Raw genomic sequence first — 20305 nt, 5'->3', positions numbered from 1 at the left:
CAGGATGTAGATGAATTAGGATTTTATTAAGCTACAGTAATACATTTCTCATATCTACTATTTTATTGTAGGTTGCCTCTATTGTCAAGAGAGCCTACAATAAAACACTAAACGCATCAGTGGTTGCATACTAATTTTATGTGAAACACAAAGCATGTTGTCATGTTGTTTAGCATTAGCATTTTGCTTTATATTTGAGACTTCCAATAATCCAGACCTGCTTGAAAAATATAAGTAAGACGTTATATCTTCTGTGAATATAATATGTTTGTAAAGAAACAAAATATGGTATTAGATGAAAAGTTAAACTAAATTAACCCTTTAAAGCCAGTTGGAGCAGGCACGCTCCGTTTTGCGTAACTATTTTTAAATCCCGGTAGTTAGCGCAATTTTTTTTTTTGTTGCATACGAAACCGGAAAAGTTGTACTTACATCTTATGCCATCAGCTAACCCTAACCCTAGGTCATGGTTTCCTTCCACATATGGCTTTGCAAAAATTGCATACAAAGCATTTGCAGCAACAAAAACACAATAATCCAGAAACACGCTTTTCCAATCCGATCAGCTGTTTGTAATACTTCCTACGTTGGAATAGACGTCAGCGCGAACTATCGCATGTCCGCCATTACCTGCGGACATGCGATAGTTCGAAACCGGGCAGGTAATGGCCCTGTTTTACCTTCAGGGCCTTATAAGCCTATACTGGTGTTTTTAAAAGTTATATTCTACTTTATGACTTTCTGTGTCGTTTCTGGGATGCTTAGAACTCATATTGCACTGCTGGAAATAGTTTATTTTGATGCATATGCTGTTTTTTTGCATTATAAAAATTATTTTTCGTTTTTCCTGCAGTATATAAAAATTGGTGTATTTCAGAAAAAAACTATGAAGACACTCAAAATAAATTTCCTGTGGTGGGAAACTATTTTTTGCAACTTTTTTGTATTTACAGTTTTGAGGGATAAACCTCTTAAATTTCTCTAACTAGAAATATATGTTAAAAAAACAAAAACAATTTTCAATTTTTTTGTAGTTTATTGCACTTTTTTGCAATTTATGTAATTACTATGCACTTAATGCATACATATCATTAAAATTTGGGCTATAATGGTTGTATTGATGTATAGTAACTTGAAATGCTCCCAAAAATGGCTCCACAGCATGGGAAAAAAATATAATATAAGTTCTGGCGGACTTAGTTCTATGGTAGGTCTTAAAGGGTTAAAGTTGTACTCTGTTTGGATACCTTTACATAATTCGTTATGTTAGTTTCCTGATGTAAATACTTCCCTTTGCAACTGAAGTCATCAGTTTCCTTGAGCTCCCCTAAAATGTGTAATAGAAATGTTACAGTATACTTATGTTTGATAAATGATTATTTATCTTTCTACAGAAAGAGTGGTTCCTAAATAGATGGGTACACTTCATCAGCTGGTCATTAAAACAAATATCAAATCAACTAAACAAACAGCAGCAGTTCAATGCATTTAGGCTTGTAGACAGGTCAAGATGAACTGCTGAAGTTCAAAACAAGCATCAAAATCTGGAAGAAAAGTGATTTAAGGGATTTTGAATGCAGCATGGTTGTTGCATATGTATATAATAATATTAGCACTTCAGAAACTTCTGATTTATTGTTCAAATATGGAGCAAACTCTCTGAGGAATGTTCCCAGCACCTTGCTAAATCTATGCCACAAAGAATTAATGCAGTTGCACCTGAGGAAAGAAGGGAACAATTAAGATTCCTAAATTGCTTCAAAGCCAATTACTGCTATGGCCAACTGAACTAGGTAATGGCTTACTTTTTAACCTGAGGAATTCCCCCAAAAATAAATGTTACACAAATTAAAAGGCTGCTCTGGATATTTATTTCAACTTTTATAGCTGGCACAAATCCACTACCAGCTGTTTCCAGCTAGCCATATGTTTTTCCTCGGCCGAATTTACTGCATGGAAGGTAATTCTGCAGTTTTAGTACATTTTACCTCTGCATTGTATAACACAAGCTCAGCAGTACATCGCAGCACTCACAGGCACAGCAGGTTAGTCTCTATGACTGCCTCTTTGCGGCCTGTCAGAATGAGCCATGGCAGAGAAGGTGGGATTGTCCCACCAGAGATGTATGCATCGGGAAGCTGTAAATCCTCCCCTGCCTTCCATTTGTTTACACCTTCTGTTTCCTGCCAAACAAACTACTAGATTTCCCGTGAGAGTTCCAGACCCACACGCAATGTCTTTAGTGGACACGGTTTTTACAGGCGTCACAGCCAGATGAAAACAGTTAAAACATCATTTTTTTAAAGGTCTGTTTGTTTGGAGCAGGGAGCAAGGCTTCAGCTCAGTTAAGAGGTGCTTTAAAATCGACATGTCGATGATTGCTGTCATTCCCCTTTGAGTAAACGACCTGATTCATTTCAACAACAAGCAATTATGTTCAGCTTTTATTCTAATCCATCTCCTTATCCGTACATCAAAACCTACAACACAGTGCAGGGAGTAGCTTTGAGACAGGGAAAAGAAATTACTGGGGAAATTTCGAGCTTAGAGGTAGCTTTGTTTCATAAAATCAAGTCCTTATTTATTGTCTGCTCCTCTGTTTTTTCTACTACTTTTTACTTTTTTTCATGTGGTTTTAGTTTGACAGTTTTTTGTAGCTTTTTTCTCTTCTATTTTTTAAATTATTTACTGTGTACTGTGTGCACACTTCCAATTTTTTATCATTTAACCAAGAATCCAAATTATGTCAAATCCCAACTGGATTCTGTTAATTAAGTGCCCTGAAATTTCACCCCAAGCTCCTTTCCCTATTATTTTGCAGTGGTTTGAAATTGTTTAACTGGAGCCACCACTAGACTAAACAGTGCTGGTGTTTGTGTGTGAGTCTGCACCTAATATTTGAGTTTTATGTCTCTGTGCCAGAATGTTTTATTAACGTGGTACCTCACAGAGGAGTTGACGTATTTCACCAGTGAAGGACGTGACCCTGGCTGTTTATTTCCCATGATGAAATTGTCCAGAGGTTGATGACTCTGTAAATAAGCAGTTCGTGGAGCGGCAGCTCTTGGCTTTCGGTGACCAATTTAATTATTATTGTTTAATCAACACAGGGCAGATCAGGTGTAGATCTCCCACAATTTTTTTTAATGTTACAGTTCAAAGAGACATGAGCACTGCCTCTGTGCCTTGGTTGTCTTATATGCTCTTGGTTCCCAAGCTTGGAAGTCCCTCCAATGACTCTTGGCTGCTGAGTGGGTGCTTGTGAATTTTCCCATGATCCACAATTAATATACACTTCCATTTTAGTGTACAAATAGTAAAGTGAATTAAGGCAACTTTTTGTTTCGAGCATAATGTTTTTTTATACTAATGTGCAAAATGAGCTACCCCTCATTTCTTTATGTTTTCCTTCCAAGGAGCCAGACTCTTGTTACTCTTTTTAATCAGTTTTTACTAACAGTTCTCCGGCTTTTGAAAGTTTTTCTTTGTACTTTCTTTGTCTGCTTTTTCTCTCATTTCAATTCAGTCCTTGTACCTGACCATTTACAGAAATTTCTTTTATTAAGCCACTTTACACTGACCTGTGAATGATTCAAGACTAAAAAAGGCACCTAACTAAAGGGATGAACCAGTGTTGTGTCCACACATAAGAGAATACAAAGAACCAATTTTCCATCCATCCATTCGCTTCCGCTTATCCTTCTCAGTCTTGCGGGGGGCGCTGGAGCCTATCCCAGCAGTCATAGGGCGAGAGGTGGGGTACACCCTGGACAGGTTGCCAGTCTGTCGCAGGGCCAACACAGGGACAGACAACCATTCACACTCACATTCACTCCCGCATTCACACCTATGGGCAATTTAGATTTTTCAATTAACCTATCCCCACAAATCGGGGACCAATTTTACATTGTATCTTAAATGTATTTATTACTAGAGGCCTGTTGGGAAAAAACCACACTATTTGTTTCTATATTTTTAGTTGAATCAACAAAAAAATGACAAAGATAACGATTTTACAGGCATATTTTGAAGGTGATTCCCACAAAAGAGTTAGCTAAAACGTGATGTGCAGTTTATTCTTAAAAATCTGAGGAAACCGAGCAAGTGAAGGACAAAATGGGCAGATGAACAGTAACTGAAAGTCATGTCTTTATGAATCTAAAAAGTCTGGCCCTTCACTTTCTCCATCTGCTTACTGAAGCCTCATCAGAAATGGCCTCAGTGAAAGGATGGTTTTCAAGAAGTTATTCTTAAGGAAGGAACGAAGGAGAAAGTGAGGTCAGTATGCACAGAGGAGCTCAGGAGAGAGTTACAACAGAGAGGGTCTAAAGGCTCTGTTATGGTTTGGGGCTTTGCTGGCACGGTCATTGGAATTATAAATGCAGAAAAGTGCCATCTGATTTGCAACAGCTTCGTTTCTCAGCATGACAATGATCCCAGTGATCCTCTGCTTATATTAACACCACTGCAGAGGTTGTTGGTTCACTTGTATATCAAAGCATATTATTTTTGATCATAATCCTGTCTCAAAGTTGTCAAGTCTGCACGTCTGCACCCAAATAAAAAAATTCTGCTCTCTCCATTCCATTAAAAGATCATGTCATCAGTGTATTGCAAAACCAATTAACCTCCATAAGGAGAGCTGGCCATTGAGAATTTAATCAAATACTGCCAATTAATGGACATCTTGTGGTAGGAGCTGTCTGTTAATACCAGAACAGCTGAAAACTGGGCAATAACACAGTAACAGGAAGCCTGGTTTCAATAGCTTTCATTAGTGATTTTCTTCTTGTTCCTCCATACATTTAGAAAATCCATTTTTATGATCATCTCATCATTTCAGTGTCATTATCTGAAAATATCTTCATGAGCACATTCAGTGGCAGGTTTAAGAGTGCAAGAATATAAACTCTTTTATTCTCTGGGGTTCTGTTACTATAACACTGCATGTTCATAGTTGACTATATCAGCCATATCACAATGCTGTGTCAGCACTGCCTATAGATTCACTGTATGGTCAATCTATAAAGTCCTCTGTCCTCCCGCACATGCAGCTGTTAGGAATTGTGTTGCAAAGGGAGAAATTAAAGGGCCAAGAAAATGGGAATCTATAAACGTATTATACCCTGTTGTTAATGGAAATGTCATCAGCAGAAATCTCACAGCTCTACTGAGTGATGAGCCAATTTCCCCGAGTCTTTCTAAACCACTCGCATGTAAAATGGCTGGAAATGACCAGGATTAACTATGTACAGTAGCACCAGTTTGCCACCAAAAACAAAACGACCAAATTTTCCAACCAATTAAATTTAAAGGCCTTTTATCCCAGTTTTGAATGGACTACAATAAAAAAGGGAAGTCTGGAATGAAAGTGGAGCGCTTCTCTTGAAGGATGGATAATGACACATAAACATTTACTGTGTTTGGTCACTCCCTGCTGGTCACTCGCCTTCTCTGCCCTTCCATAACAACCCCTTATTCCAGATGAAGTGGGGAGTGTTTCTCTGGAGCTGCCTGCATCAGTGGTTGATTGACCATGACACTGAGCTCCTCTTGTGGCAGAGGATAAGATAAATCGTACACGAGGAGCTCACTACATTAAAGTTTCCTCAGCGCTATATTAAAACAGGATTAAAACAGTTGATGTTCCCTTTTTTTATGCAAAAAAAGTTCAAATGCACATAAAAATTTTGCAAAGGTTTTGCATGGACTTTTTTTACTGCCTGGCCAACTTTCAGAAATCTAAGTGGAGAAGTGGAACAAAAACAACCCATTCATTTTTTGCGTTTTGAGATCATAAATCAGCCCTCTCCGAGGGCCTTTTTAGTTCCTTTGTAACCGACTTTATATAATATGCAAAAAGAAAGTGATCCTTCAATCAGGATGTTCATAATGTAGTATCACACACAAGTTTTGGTTTCACTATTAAGTCATTCTCTCTGACTCAGTTTCTAATAGAGAAAACTGAACACAGTACAGCCATCACCACTCTGTAGTATCCCTATTAGGTTCCCAGATTCATGTTTAGACTCTTGTCTGTGCTCAAGTGCTCTTCTCACATGTCTCATATTGAGAAAATTGTTAGATTAAAGTGTTGCTATGAAAGCCTCCCAGACCTCACCATTATTTTTTCCCCTTAAGTGGAGAAAACATCTATTTGCAAGCACTTGATGGACTAACCCACACCTGCATGATTATGCGGGAAGAAAGGGGGAACATGGGACACTGATAAATGATTAAATGGCAAGCAGAAACAAAATCAGCGAGGCTGCAGGTGACTTCTTAACACAGGTGGCAGGTAGGCTGTTTTCAATCACCTGTTTCACGACACCACAAAACCTTTAAAAGGATTGCTACCATTATGCTCATGTCAGCTGATGCAGAGTAAATGTGGCATTCACATTCTAAAATAAGTCCATGAGTCCAATATCACAGTATTTCTAACTGCATCTTAGCTGATTTGCATCTGTAGCATGCCCAGCGCAGCTCTGAATTGTGCTGGTGTAGCTAACAGAAAAAGAAAATGCTTTAAGTGCTTGTTGGTTGAGACACTGTAAACAGCATGACTATGCAGCCTCAAACAGTTGGTTTGAATTAAAGCTACAGTGGGGCAAAAAAGTATTTAGTCAGCCACCGATTGTGCAAGTTCCCCCACTTAAAATGATGACAGAGGTCAGTAATTTGCACCAGAGGTACACTTCAACTGTGAGAGACAGAATGTGAAAAAAAAATCCATGAATCCACATGGTAGGATTTGTAAAGAATTTATTCGTAAATCAGGGTGGAAAATAAGTATTTGGTCAATAACAAAAATACAACTCAATACTTTGTAACATAACCTTTGTTGGCAATAACAGAGGTCAAACGTTTACTATAGGTCTTTACCAGGTTTGCACACACAGTAGCTGGTATTTTGGCCCATTCCTCCATGCAGATCTTCTCGAGAGCAGTGATGTTTTGGGGCTGTCGCCGAGCAACACGGACTTTCAACTCCCGCCACAGATTTTCTATGGGGTTGAGGTCTGGAGACTGGCTAGGCCACTCCAGGACTTTCAAATGCTTCTTACGGAGCCACTCCTTTGTTGCCCGGGCGGTGTGTTTTGGATCATTGTCATGTTGGAAGACCCAGCCTCGTTTCATCTTCAAAGTTCTCACTGATGGAAGGAGGTTTTGGCTCAAAATCTCACGATACATGGCCCCATTCATTCTGTCCTTAACACGGATCAGTCGTCCTGTCCCCTTGGCAGAAAAACAGCCCCATAGCATGATGTTTCCACCCCCATGCTTCACAGTAGGTATGGTGTTCTTGGGATGCAACTCGGTATTCTTCTTCCTCCAAACACGACGAGTTGAGTTTATACCAAAAAGTTCTACTTTGGGAGAATGTCATGTGGTCAGATGAAACCAATCCTCTGCTGTATCATCCATGTGCTCTCTGGCAAACTTCAGACGGGCCTGGACATGCACTGGCTTCAGCAGCGGAACACGTCTGGCACTGCGGGATTTGATTCCTGCCGTTGTAGTGTGTTACTGATGGTGACCTTTGTTACTTTGGTCCCAGCTCTCTGCAGGTCATTCACCAGGTCCCCCCGTGTGATTCTGGGATCTTTGCTCACCGTTCTCATGATCATTTTGACCCCATGGGATGAGATCTTGCGTGGAGCCCCAGATCGAGGGAGATTATCAGTGGTCTTGTATGTCTTCCATTTTCTGATGATTGCTCCCACAGTTGATTTTTTCACACCAAGCTGCTTGCCTATTGTAGATTCACTCTTCCCAGTCTGGTGCAGGTCTACAATACTTTTCCTGGTGTCCTTCGAAAGCTCTTTGGTCTTGGCCATGGCGGAGTTTGGAGTCTGACTGTTTGAGGCTGTGGACAGGTGTCTTTTATACAGATGATGAGTTCAAACAGGTGCCATTCATACAGGTAACGAGTGGGGGACAGAAAAGCTTCTTACAGAAGACGTTACAGGTCTGTGAGAGCCAGAGATTTTCCTTGTTTGAGGTGACCAAATACTTATTTTCCACCCTGATTTACGAATAAATTCTTTACAAATCCTACCATGTGAATTCATGGATTTATTTTTCACATTCTGTCTCTCACAGTTGAAGTGTACCTCTGGTGCAAATTACTGACCTCTGTCATCATTTTAAGTGGGGGAACTTGCACAATCGGTGGCTGACTAAATACTTTTTTGCCCCACTGTATGTTAATGAAGTGTGGCAGAGATCCCGTGATTGTCTGCATCATCGTATCCCAGATAAAATGAGTAAGCTGTGAGTGTCGTTAGTCCTGTCTCATCCTCTGACATCATGTTTTGTAAGCATTTAATTGAGACCTAAGACAAAAGCTAACAGAAAAAAAGAGGAGACAGCTTTGAGGAAAGCCACGTTCCTATATGTGATAAATCAAGAGGCCTTATTAGACTGAACAAGTGGGAGTCGACGACATCTCAAACAGCCAGCAGTCACATCATAGCTGTTGTCACATGTGAATTGCAGTGTCACTTAAATTTATTAAGAAGTCAATGTAGTCTTCTGTCGCTGGCTGTTGTCAGTAATTTACCTCCCACACAGACAAAACAAGCCTTCACTTTTTCTTTTTGCAGACAGATGCTGTGGGCTGTGAATAAGCAAGGAGGGCCAGGAGACATGTGTGCCTTCAGATGATTGCACACATGTCTCCTGGCCCAGATTTTTGTTTTCTATCTTGACTGGTGTTGTAAAAAGATTGATGAATAAAGACATCACTCTAATATTTGAATGTTCTTTGTTTGTCTCAAAAGATCAGAGACGGACAGCAGGGATCACTCACACTGTAAAAATATATGTAGATTTGAGCAGATTTGGTCACCCTTTTCTGCAAAGCTTCATCAGAAGTGTGTGTTGAGTGTGTGAGATTCCTTTACATCTGTGGATTGTCCACTAGGGGTTGCAAGAGTAGAGCAAAAGATAATGAGCTCACCAGAGATGCCATATAAGGCGATTCCTTTTAATCAAGAATTCTTAATGAAGTGATTTTAATACACTGTGACAGAGATGAGTCATTACAAACCAAGTTAAGAGGTTCCTTTCATTAAGATTTTAAGATAAGCTATGTTATTAGTCTTGACTGAATGTGTAACATGTGTGACTTTTTCACAGTAACCAGTTATGATCGTTTAGGCGATAATATCGCAGCCATACTTCCTAGTTTTCTTCTCCTAAATGAATGTTGCCCTTTGTTGCAAGGCACAGTTGGAGCGAGACCTGATCAAAAAGAAATCTGTGTTAAATGATGTATAGATGTGTCAGAATCTTAGCAGGGGGATTTGCGTTACTTTGTTTACCTGGACAGTGTTTGTCAGTAAAAGTCACTGGGTCAGATAATTGAGTAAAAAGAGACAGATGGTGGCAGCGTTTACTGCTGATTACATGGAGGTCATAAACTGCCTTTCAGTAGCTGGGGGTGTCAGGACCAAGCCTATTAAACTGCCAGAGCCTGAGTCTTTGAGGGATGCTGGTGCACCAGTGGGAAAGTGGATGGGTTTAAACAGACCACAGGAATCAAGAACAGAGCATAATATTTATATCTTTAAAAAGGGATGCAAGGTTTCATATTGGATGTGGTGTTTTGTGAAAGCTTGCAGTCCTGCAGGATATCTTGGTGGCCTCATGTCAAGAAGAATACTTAGTGTTGGCTTCATATCTTTGGACTTGGCATACCGTAGCTTGGGATGTAGCTGCTGTCACTCATACAGAGGAATATATTCCATATCAGAGACCTCTAGGCTATAGCAAAATTGCATAGAGTAGCTGTATGTGCACAATGCGGGAAATATAAATAGTATATGCTGATGTAGGGTCATGCGCAGTGTTGAGAAATGACGGGAGGACACAAGAGCAGCAATGTTCCCCTGCAAACCTGCTGGACAAAGCAAAATGTGTTAATCTAGCAAATACTCTTTTTAATAGCGAAAGATTTTCTCATTACATTAAGTCGTGCAGAGAAAAGTTCAAGTATGCATGAGGCAGAGAAACTAAGACTAAGGTTTCCAGTATTAAAGTAAAGGATGCATTGATTTTAATCTGCTGATAATTAACAGTAAAGTTCATCATTTCATACCAAATTGCACACTTGTGTACTGAGGGAGTGCGGTGATATATAAACCAGTCCAACCTGCAAAACACTGCAAATGTGCATTACACAAACCATTAACACTAATTTAATATACCAAAGTTTACTGCTCTGCAATAACCTGCAGAAGTTAAATTTATATCTGTGAATGACAGTTTCATTCCACTCTGCAGTCTGCTGTTCGCTATCTCTTTACATTAGTGTGGTGTATTGGTGTCCCTGGGCAGTGGGGGCTGTGTTTGCTGATCATACTGATGTATAGGTCTACCAACTCCACGGGACAGGCAATCAATATTCCAATAACAGGTAGATTTCCATTCTCACCCTGCGGACTAGTGACCATCAATCTATATCTATGTCAAAACAATTGTAAATAAAAGATCTGTGTTTCTGCGTTGGGAGCAAGTCAAAAGAGTTAATTATCCAACAGCATCCCAGCCAACATGCAAAATGCAAGACAGCAGTTGTACAGACATCACATGCATGGTATATAGAAGTGTGAGTTTTTTATGATGTCAACTTTGCATATCAGTTTTATGGTGATTTATATTTTATAACTACTGTTTTATAACGTATTTGCAAGAGCATCAACTGTTTAAATATTGTTTCTCTCATCAGTTGATTTCAGTGTAGTGGGCATTACCCAGGCTGAGGGCTTCCAGATCATTTAACGATGATGGAGTTTTTTCATGGTTGGAAAAACACAGTATTTTTGAAAGGATTGTTCTCTATGTTTTGGGTGGGCTTCCAGTTGCATAGTTGCCCCAATAGATAAAGATCCAGTCCCTTCACAGTTCAGTGTGTCGTTTCAGTTTGGCTGGCCTGCAGTTTTGAAATGGAGATCCACACTCTCTGCCAGTGGCCTTCCAACTCACTCATATCAGAAGCTTTGCTTACTGTCTAACTGCATTATGGCTGTGCAGCAGGATGGTAGAGCAAGCACAATTACGTGTCTGTTTTATCCAGGTCTCTGGGCAGGAAGGAGATAAGTTGGCCTGCATCAGCATAATGTCACCTCACAGCTTATAGATAAATTTGCGCTGTTCACAGTTCGACACCTGACCCGAAGTGCGAGTTTAATGCCTTCTCATCTCCCATTCCCCAGCTTTACTAACCATTAAAATCCCATCTTGCTTAGCAAGGTGCATTGGACACTAATGGAGACTGACTCTGCCCATTTGCCTTGTTGTACACCATTCATTTCCTCCTCCTGCCAAGCTTATGACCAAATGGACTGACAGTAGGGATGCTGCTCTCAGAGTCATGATCTTCTATATGATCCAGCAATCAAGATATGGCCATATCACTCATCTCTACATCCCATCCATTCCTGTTGGCACAGGTTTGCCTTGGATTAGTGTTGAGTGTTAAGGTAAGTGAGCAAACATCCGCAGGAGGTGCTCCTCCTGAATAAATATTTGTTGTCCTTGTTTGGATAGTGAGTCTTTTCTCTTATATGGCTATTTCTAATGATCCTGTGTTTTTCTCTGCGGTTTTCTTTCCGTTACAGAATTGTGCTTGGTTGCACTGTATTCCAAAAACATGCTAACACAGCATTTGGTGAATAATTCTTATGTATGTCTCATTTATAAATCATGAGCAGGGCAGTAAGAATCAAAATTTCCTCATACTGTTAATATGCATAATGTACTGCACACAGCACAGTATCAGAGGAAAAAAAGGGGTTCTCACAAAAGTGAATCGAATTATATGCAATATTTAAAGCTGTAGTAGATAATATACATGTGCCACTATGTTTGCTTTTCATCATCAAAACATAAACCTTTGCAGTTTCCCTGTTCGAGGATTGGAGAGAGACTCAATGTGCTCAGCAGACTCTGGAGGAGCTACTGTACATGTTTAGAGCAGGGATTGGCTGAGAGCGCTGTCACTCAAACAGCAAATACTCTCCAACTTCCTCTGTCCTCCTTTCCTGGTGCAGCCTAGGAGGAGGGAGGGGAATGAATCTTTTCTGTGTGAGTCGCCAGTGCTCCCTCAGACTGCTCCTTACAACCTGTCCTTGACTTACTGTGCACAGACGAGACTGAGAGGAAGCTGCACTGCTCCCTCCTCCTCCTGTCACATTCCTGTTTTGATTCATGTGAGCGGCAGCGGTCTGAAAACATTTCACTGTGTGGCTGCTTCTTTCTACCTGTGGTGCTTCAGCAGACTGGTGAAGGGAGGAACGCTCGTCCTCGGCCGGTGGAGCTCTGATGGGAGGCAGCGCTGACTCTGGCTGGGACTGGGGATGCTGAACAGAGGGAGGGAGGGCCTGTTTGAGCTGGGACAGCAGCTCCAGCAGCAGGGGGAGTACCAGGCCGCCCTCCACTGCTTCCTCAGCTGCCTGCTGGGACTGACTCATGTGCAGAACTTCACCTCTCTGCCCAACTGCTTACACCAGGTGAGCCAGATGGGAACTGGATATACTCACACCCACAAAATGTCACACAGCCATAGATTCTGTCTTTCTGTGTGTCTTTCTCTTCCACATGTGCCAGCATGAATTCACGTGTGTGTTACCTACATCTACACATTTTTTGCCCTACCATGTATTTGCACAGCTGTCCAAACACATGTGCATCACTTCTCCTTTTGAGCGTCATAAATTAGCAAACATCACAACACAAAGGACACATTCAGTATATTCAATGTCAAACCTGACAGCACAGTTCATCATGGGTCTCTGTGTTGACACTGTAAAATCATTCGGTCTCGTAGAACTGATGATGTGCATGCTGCTATTAGCGGTGCTGAGTTCAAGCCTAATGTATTCCATAGAAACAGTGGCACTGTTTATGGTAATAGCGTAGTATCCCGTTAATATTTCCCCCATGGTGTGTGGGCTATGCGTGAGATCAGAGGCATTATGTTTGGGCTCTGTGCAGCCAAGGCCAAAGTCTTAGCAGATTAAACACTGGGGTTGCTTTAGAAGACCCTCCCACAAAGGTAGAGCTACAGTTTTAACCGTCTTTGCTTGTGCCTGAAGGAATGTCCCTGATGTCAAAACATAGCCTTTACTCCACAACTTTGGAATGCATGGCATGATGTTGACCAGCCCAACAGTGCTGTGAGGAGAGCACAATTATTTGTTTTGACAGCTCGTGACATCATGCATACGCCTACCCGTCTGTGATGTTGGAAGTGAATTATTTAATATTTAACTACGTCCCTTGGTTGTTTTTTATGCTTTACAGATTGCAGAACTCTTCATCACTGAAAAGAATTGTATCCTTTACTAACAAAAGAGGAAAAGCTGATCTGACACTTTTTCTGCCCCTGTCCTTTAAGCCTCTAGCAAGCAGCTAACTATAAAACTAGCTCTTCGACTCTGTAAACCTGTTGTGTAAAGGCTTGTCACTGAGGCAGTCTTGGCAAATTCCACCACAATGAACCGTGTAGACCCTTTATAGAAAGCAATGTAAAGCAGAGAGGATGAGGGGATGTCTTTGAGGCATTTGTCCCCAAATGCCTCATGTTTTGTGTGGAGCCCAGGTTGTGTGTCTGTCTCTTAAGAGGATTTGTAGGCTCTTATCTCCACACAACAGAGTGGGAAAGCACTAATTAACCCGTATCTGCGCTGACTAGCCTGTGCATTGCCACTTCACTGCTTCTATAAACTATAGCTGTAAAGGACAGAGAGATAATAGAGAGGTGTTATGTTTCAGGATATATTACCTCCATGGCTCCTCTCTCTGTTACTGAGACACTCCAACACTTTACTTGCCAGCTCAGGTTATCTACCTCAGCAGGGCTCTAGCGCTCACTGTCCATTTTCCAAAATAGGTCAATTTGCTGAGCTTCATTTTGTCAATAGCCATTACAGTTCGCCCCTCTCAGCATGGAAAGGTATCTACTTACAAGGGTCATCTTCCAAGATGGGGTTAAATTTTTTTAGCATACGATACACTCTTTCCTGAAGTCAGTAAGAGTAGCGTGTGGTGTCATGTCAGATTTGGCTATTTTATTATGCAACGCATATTGTTTTGGTTTAATGTGAAATTACAAGCATTGCAGGTCAGACTGAAATAGTTTGCATAACAATGAAAAAGGGTTATTGCAGTCACGAAAACAACGCTTCGAGATTGACCCATTTTTGCCGTTTAAATTGCTTCCAACCTTTCAGTTCTTTTAGTATTTTTCATGATAATCACAGAAGCTGAAGCAGTGATGTTTTGGTGCATTTGTGAATACCCTCTGGGGAGGTGAGGTGAGGGGTCAGTCTGCTCAAACTGGGAGCAGGATGTGGGAACTTTTTAGTGTCACGCAAATGCTGTATGAGAACAGGATTGGCAGCGTCTTCTCATGTGTTATTTCTAACCAAAAGCATGATAAGAAAACCAATGAGTCCAGACAAATAAACTATATTAGTTGCACTTGATAGTCATAGTACCAGTGCAATGACTGCTTAAGGCTTGATGTGTTGTTATCAGAGCTGGAACCGTCCACAAATGACCTTTATTCAAAGCCAAAAGCTGTTTTAGCTCATGAGTGTTACTGATATGTGTTTCATGGAAAGAAAACTGCGTGGCACACGCGGACTTTAACTTCCAATAAAGGTGGATTTCGGATAAAGATGCAGTTATATCCCGATTTCAGATTTCTGAAGTACAATTAGTTAAGTTATATCTAATTAAGTCACGTTTCAAGTTTCTTAGGTGTACTATTCCACAGCAAATTCCAATTTCCTCCCTACTAAAATAGGTTGTACACTTGAGGTGAGCACACGTGTGATCAGATGCCTTTGAAGGTTCCAGAGTTTTGGAGTGTAGTCCAATTACAGTTTCAGAGAGGGTGTGGATGAGAGAATGGAGGTCATTCCCAGGAGAGCATTGTGTGAGGTTCCTGTTGTTGCATTGTTATAGTCCAGGCTGACTAAAAATAGCAGACAGAAGTAGCGCTGTGACCTTTGGTGACGGCTGTTCCCCTCATCCTCCCTCACAAATGGTCTGGCTAAACAGGTGACTCCCAGGAGCGGTGACAGGTATTTCTAACCATCTTGTAATAGAGCTCTAAGCTTGCTCAAAAATGTGATCAAAGCAAAAGCAGTACAACAGTCATCCTTTTCCAGTGACTTATAAAAGTGCTCAGTTTTTCTTCTGTACAGCACATTAAATTATTTAAAAGCACTTCCTCTAAAAGCATTTCAACATTCATCCATCACCATTCCTCATCCTGTTACTAATCAGCTCAGGAGTACACGTTTTCTTGCATTTCTTACATCTCAGATCTTGTTTTGTTTTAATTGTAGTGGGTCTTTGTCTCTCAGGCAAATACGGTACTGTGCAGAAGTTTTGAGCCACACCATGTTTCTTTATATTTTGCCAGGAAAATGGGAATTAGTTGCACAAGTTCATTGAAACATGTGCAAACGTGTTTCCCGATGGATCTGCGTTGTGTCTAAATCTGTCTGTATTATCTGTGTTCATACTTTCATCAGTTTTTGACAAGATCCCCAACACAACTGACTTAAAGATACAATTTAAAATTGCTCCTTTGCTAATCTGTCTGTTCTGTGTAGACACGACACTGTTTTATCCCCCGAATGAGTCATACTTCAGTGTTAAGTGGGTTAACAAACAAACAAGGAAAAAAACTGGACAGGAAATGAGTGAAAAACAGCCAATGTCCAAAGATGAACTTTGTGAAGATTTTTCAGAAAGACTGGGGCACTGTGCTCAAGACCATTTGTGGAATCAAAATTTAAAGAAATATGGGGACACTCAAGAATTTTAAACAATTCTGTATATGGCTTGGCTCATGTTTTTTTTAATAGCATGACGCACTAAAAAATATTTTAAAAATTGTATATTATATATTATGAAAAACATTATAGGATTTATTGGCATGTAGCGTCACAGCAGAGCTGAAAAGAGGCACACATGAGAAATCTGGTGTTAAGTCGGACATTTAAACAAGCACGCCTGAGTTTATTTTAAGCCTTCTCCGTCCCAATTGGTCTTTAAACTCACCTGACAAACATCAACGGTGTCGTTTTACAGTGGAACAAAAACCAAGTGCATGGAATGTTTCAAGCGAGCTATTTTTAGGACGCTTAAAATAGAGTCTTTTCATGGAAACAAAAACCTGCCAAATCAGATCAGTCCAAAACATCATGTACAAAAAATATACACAAAAACGACAAAGGAAGGCAATACAACAGAGATATGAGTCGTTATGTGGCATGTCTATATTATCAGACTGAATGTCTGACATGTTTTGGCTCACAAAACCACAAAAACAGCAGGCAGAGTGACTGACCTCTAATCTAATGTGTCCTGGAGTACTGTATGCTGTGTTTGCCCGTGAGGTGAAAAAAGTGTGTTGTCTATGAGCTGTGCAGCAGAGACTGTTTTTAACTTAAGCAGCTGCCTGTAATCCCTCTGATATCCGAGACTGATCCTTCACCCATATAAATAGATGGGAAGGCCCTCCAGTTCATACAGGCTGAAAAAATGTTCTATGAAGTGGCATTGATCGAGCTCACCGCTCTTCAGGGGAGCACAGGCAAGTACTTTTCATGTTATGCTATCAAGGAATACTTCTGGGAATATGTGTGAAAACACATAGCATGTCCTATAGAGCGTGCACTTTGAATCCGTGTGGTTTTGGCATGTCCTCGTGATTTCTTAGAATTTCGATTTCTCCGAAAACCACGACATCTGGCAGTACTCTGGTGTAAAATAAATACACAACTCTTTCAGCGAATTGCTGAACGTTTTCCGAGAGTCTTGTGTTCACTGCACAAAATTTGTCATCAGGTTTGTCCGTAGCTCAGTATAACTGCGGTTTCACTTGGATTTGAGTGGATCAGTTATTTTTAAAGGCATTTTTCTGGTGATTAAAACAGTTAATCAACACATTGTTATTTTTCTTCACCAATTTTACTTTTGTAAAAATGAAGGAATACTTTTTTCTTGTTGTTGTTCAGGCAATATGACATCGCATTTTACCCAACTCCATCTTTGTTTACAATATACCCGGTCGAGCTTTATGCGAGCATTCACAGCAAGGCTGCTCATTCATCACCTGCTGCTGCCGCTGCTCCAGACGCCTGCCTCTCTGTCTGCTGCTGAGGCAGCAGCGCAGTGTAGCATGGGCACAGTGGAGATCAGGGATGGAGTAGAAGACAAATGGCCACAGTTTCTCATTACGAGCTGTGTGTCACTACAGAATACTGAAGCCCCTGATTCAGCACTCATTCAGATTGGATGCTGGACTTCTCTGGGGGCAGAGCTGGCACTATAGCTACAGCTTACAGCTTTCTTTTCCTCCCCAGTGCTTTCAAAATGTGCCCTTTCCTCTTTTCTCTGTTTCCCCCAATGTAATTGTCATTTTGTCCGTTTTGTAATGCAAACTAATGTCTTTACCTCTTACAATGATTTATTTGCATTTAGATGTGGCGTGGATTGCAAGCCAAGCATCTTCTATGTGTGTGCTCTGTGTGTTCAGTACTTGCATGATGTTTGTGGTGTGTCACTCTGCGTGCGTCTCAATGCTCCAGGGGGTGTGGCGAGTGTGTTGTTTGACTCCCTTATCTGCTCCCTCCTGCCCTTATCTCTTGTGTCTCCAGTCCTCAGTTGGCTCCTCTTTATTGTTCCGGCTTCAAGTCCACAGCAGTGCCAGACAAGTTGATACAGACAGATACCCGGCTTTCGGGGAGATTAATTTTTTGTTAAACTCTTCAGTGGAAGAGGAGGGTAGCGAGGAGCAAGGTTAGCTCAAAAGAGCGTTGTCGGGTCGTGATTCCATGCCCTGTGTTTGTGTAACAGGGCCTCAAGAGGAGGCTCCGCTGGGCTCCGCGGGATGGACAACCCCAGAGGAACTTTCAGAGCAGGCCTCCCAGGCACAGCACCTCGAACGGCTGGCTCAGCTTTGCATCATGAGCAAACAGTAGGTAAAACTGTGTCCTCTCAAAGCCTCCGTTACGCTGTAATTAATGGGGTGTTACATGTTCCGCTACTTTCAGGTCTCTCTGTATTAAATAAACTGACTTTTAGTGCTTGCTTTAACTTATTTATCATTTATGCATGATGTAGGCATTGCTGTGTGTGTGCTTTTGTATATTCTGCTGTATTTTGCCCATCATCGTCTAAGAGAGATGAAAAAAATGTTGCTGGCTTAAATATGACAAGGCAAACTGTAAGTTTTGCCTTTGTTGCTGTTAAAGATTTTAATCATTTTGATTATGAATAACCCATTGTTTATAAAGTGAAGTCATCATCTTATTAATAATAATGTCAAGATGAGTTAAAAAGGAATAAATTACTGTCACCTAACTTCTTCGAATTTTCTGTTTTCTAAAGGTTTGATGACCTTTTCTGTTGCTATCTCTTAATCTTTATTAATTATCCAAAACTATAAGCGCAGCCATCGCTATTACACATGCAGTTTTCCCATTCTGGAAATTTCTGCAAATTCCTTCAACCAAACAAACCACAGCTTCAAGCCTTTTCAGCCATGGTCAAATTTTCATGCAGATGTAGAAAAAAGAGACACCACGCTCTATGCGAGCGTTACAGAAGGAACACCTTAACTGGATCTGGTGTCTCCTGTTGCAGGGGTACTTTGTTAGGCCACAGAATGCACCCATTTTCTGTGCCTCTGTTTTCATTGTTGGGATTAGGCCATTTAACCTGATTGCCTGAGAGGGTGACAGAGGGTGGAAGGTGTGCTCGGTGGAGGGCTGGTTACACTGCTTCATTAATGCAAGCAGCATGCAGTAGTTAAAGTTAAATGAGATGGTACTGATTGTGCATGGCTGTGGAGGATTGCGTTTCTGCTCTTTGGTGGTTTCTTTCCAGACTTCGCAAACTTACTCTGAAAGGATTATACAGACTGAACAAAATAATCAAAAACTGCACACAAACTGACTCTGGTTTCTTTAAATAATGACCAATCTCTTACTGCGCCCGCTATAAGCGGTGGTTTTAGAGCTTCCTCCTTACAGACAGGAAGTTGTAATTGTTACTAAATCTTTTAACAATGTCATAGGAAGTCCTTTGAGCTAGTGAAGGGCTTTTCTGCCTTTGCTGATCACGTATCCTCTGAGAAAGACCTTCTAAAGCATTGCAAACTGACACCTGACCATTACTAATTGAAGGAAAGTATGGGTTTGGAACAGCGAAGCTGACATCTGTCACACTAAACAGAGCTTGCTCTACATCTATAGGCACACGTGAGGGTGTTAGGGTGATGAATGTCCTTGGCAGACTTTTCAGTGCCAATATGACTGGAACAGCTGGCAGATCTTCAATGAAACCCATCGTGTTCACCTAGCTTAACACTAAGCAGGAGTGAGGCAGAGGGGCCGGAGATAGTAAACCAACCTGTGAGCGCCATGCCCTTTGTAATTCACCCTGAGAATAGACAGTGGATGGCAGCGCTGGCAGAAAAAGAAGGTTTCCACTTCCTCCATAAAGTACCTGAGCATCCGCAGCCCTGCTGTCCATGTCCAATCACAGCACACGTGTGTTTAGATTTGTCATGCTGATGTGCCCCGAACACAGAAACTGATATGCTCCCCTGACAATGAAGCGCGTGCCTTTTCTGCTTCATTGTGGTCTGGAATTATTATCGTCACTGGAAATATTTGCCCGTAACATGTTTATGTTTTCAAACGGAAGAAAAATGTCGGCTAGATGATGTTTGATAATTCAAAGTCATCCATTATTAACATACTGTAACACATTTATTGTCAGCAAATATTTGTTCCAGAAAAACAAAGTGGCGTTGCCTTTAGTTTATTCGTTTCATTTGTCTTTCCTTTTCCTTTTAGACCTCATCTTGCCCTAGAATACAGCGGTAAGGTATGTAAAAATCGGATATTTGAACCAATAGAATATTATAACTCTTCTGTAAGCTTTAAAATAATACATCTCTGCTTCTTTCAGGCTACAAAGATTCACCAGAGGGCCTTTGGAAATGACCATCCAATTACAGCTAGAAGCCTTGAGCTCATGGCAACCGTATATGCTGAAATTGGCAAGACTGAATATTCAGGTAAAGGATAGTTGAATAATACAGACTAAACACTTATGACACAGGGATTTACTGTACGCACATAAATATACAGTGAAAACAAACATGGGTGTATGATTCAGAGAGTAGTATATAGAATAAGGGTGGAGACCTCCGTGTCTTATGATGTTAATCCCTGTTGTAGAGCGCACACAACACAGTCTCATGCCA

General features: G+C 40.9%; 1 protein-coding gene across 4 annotated transcripts in view; it reads left to right on the top strand.

Annotated features, from left to right (window-relative positions):
• The window catches only part of lg19h14orf180 (linkage group 19 C14orf180 homolog), a 92174-nt gene that overhangs the window by 67696 nt on the left and 4173 nt on the right, over positions 1–20305 (top strand). Inside the window, exons 1-7 of one of the 4 annotated variants that reach the window (XM_086273816.1) lie at positions 12074–12093; positions 12287–12518; positions 13312–13342; positions 16535–16621; positions 17887–18007; positions 19893–19923; positions 20008–20116. In XM_086273816.1, the coding sequence (XP_086129942.1) occupies positions 12366–12518; positions 13312–13342; positions 16535–16621; positions 17887–18007; positions 19893–19923; positions 20008–20116 (532 nt within the window). In that variant the 5' untranslated portion in view covers positions 12074–12093; positions 12287–12365. The other 3 variants (XM_086273817.1, XM_086273814.1, XM_086273818.1) reach the window with 3 other exon arrangements.

Source organism: Aulonocara sp. 'chitande type north' Nkhata Bay, linkage group LG19, assembly GCF_057382095.1.
Source record: "Aulonocara sp. 'chitande type north' Nkhata Bay isolate Kocher_YH1m ecotype deep benthic linkage group LG19, A_spYH_male_GT1.1, whole genome shotgun sequence".
NCBI lineage: Eukaryota > Metazoa > Chordata > Actinopteri > Cichliformes > Cichlidae > Aulonocara > Aulonocara sp. 'chitande type north' Nkhata Bay.
This window is presented reverse-complemented; position numbering and strand designations above follow the sequence as displayed.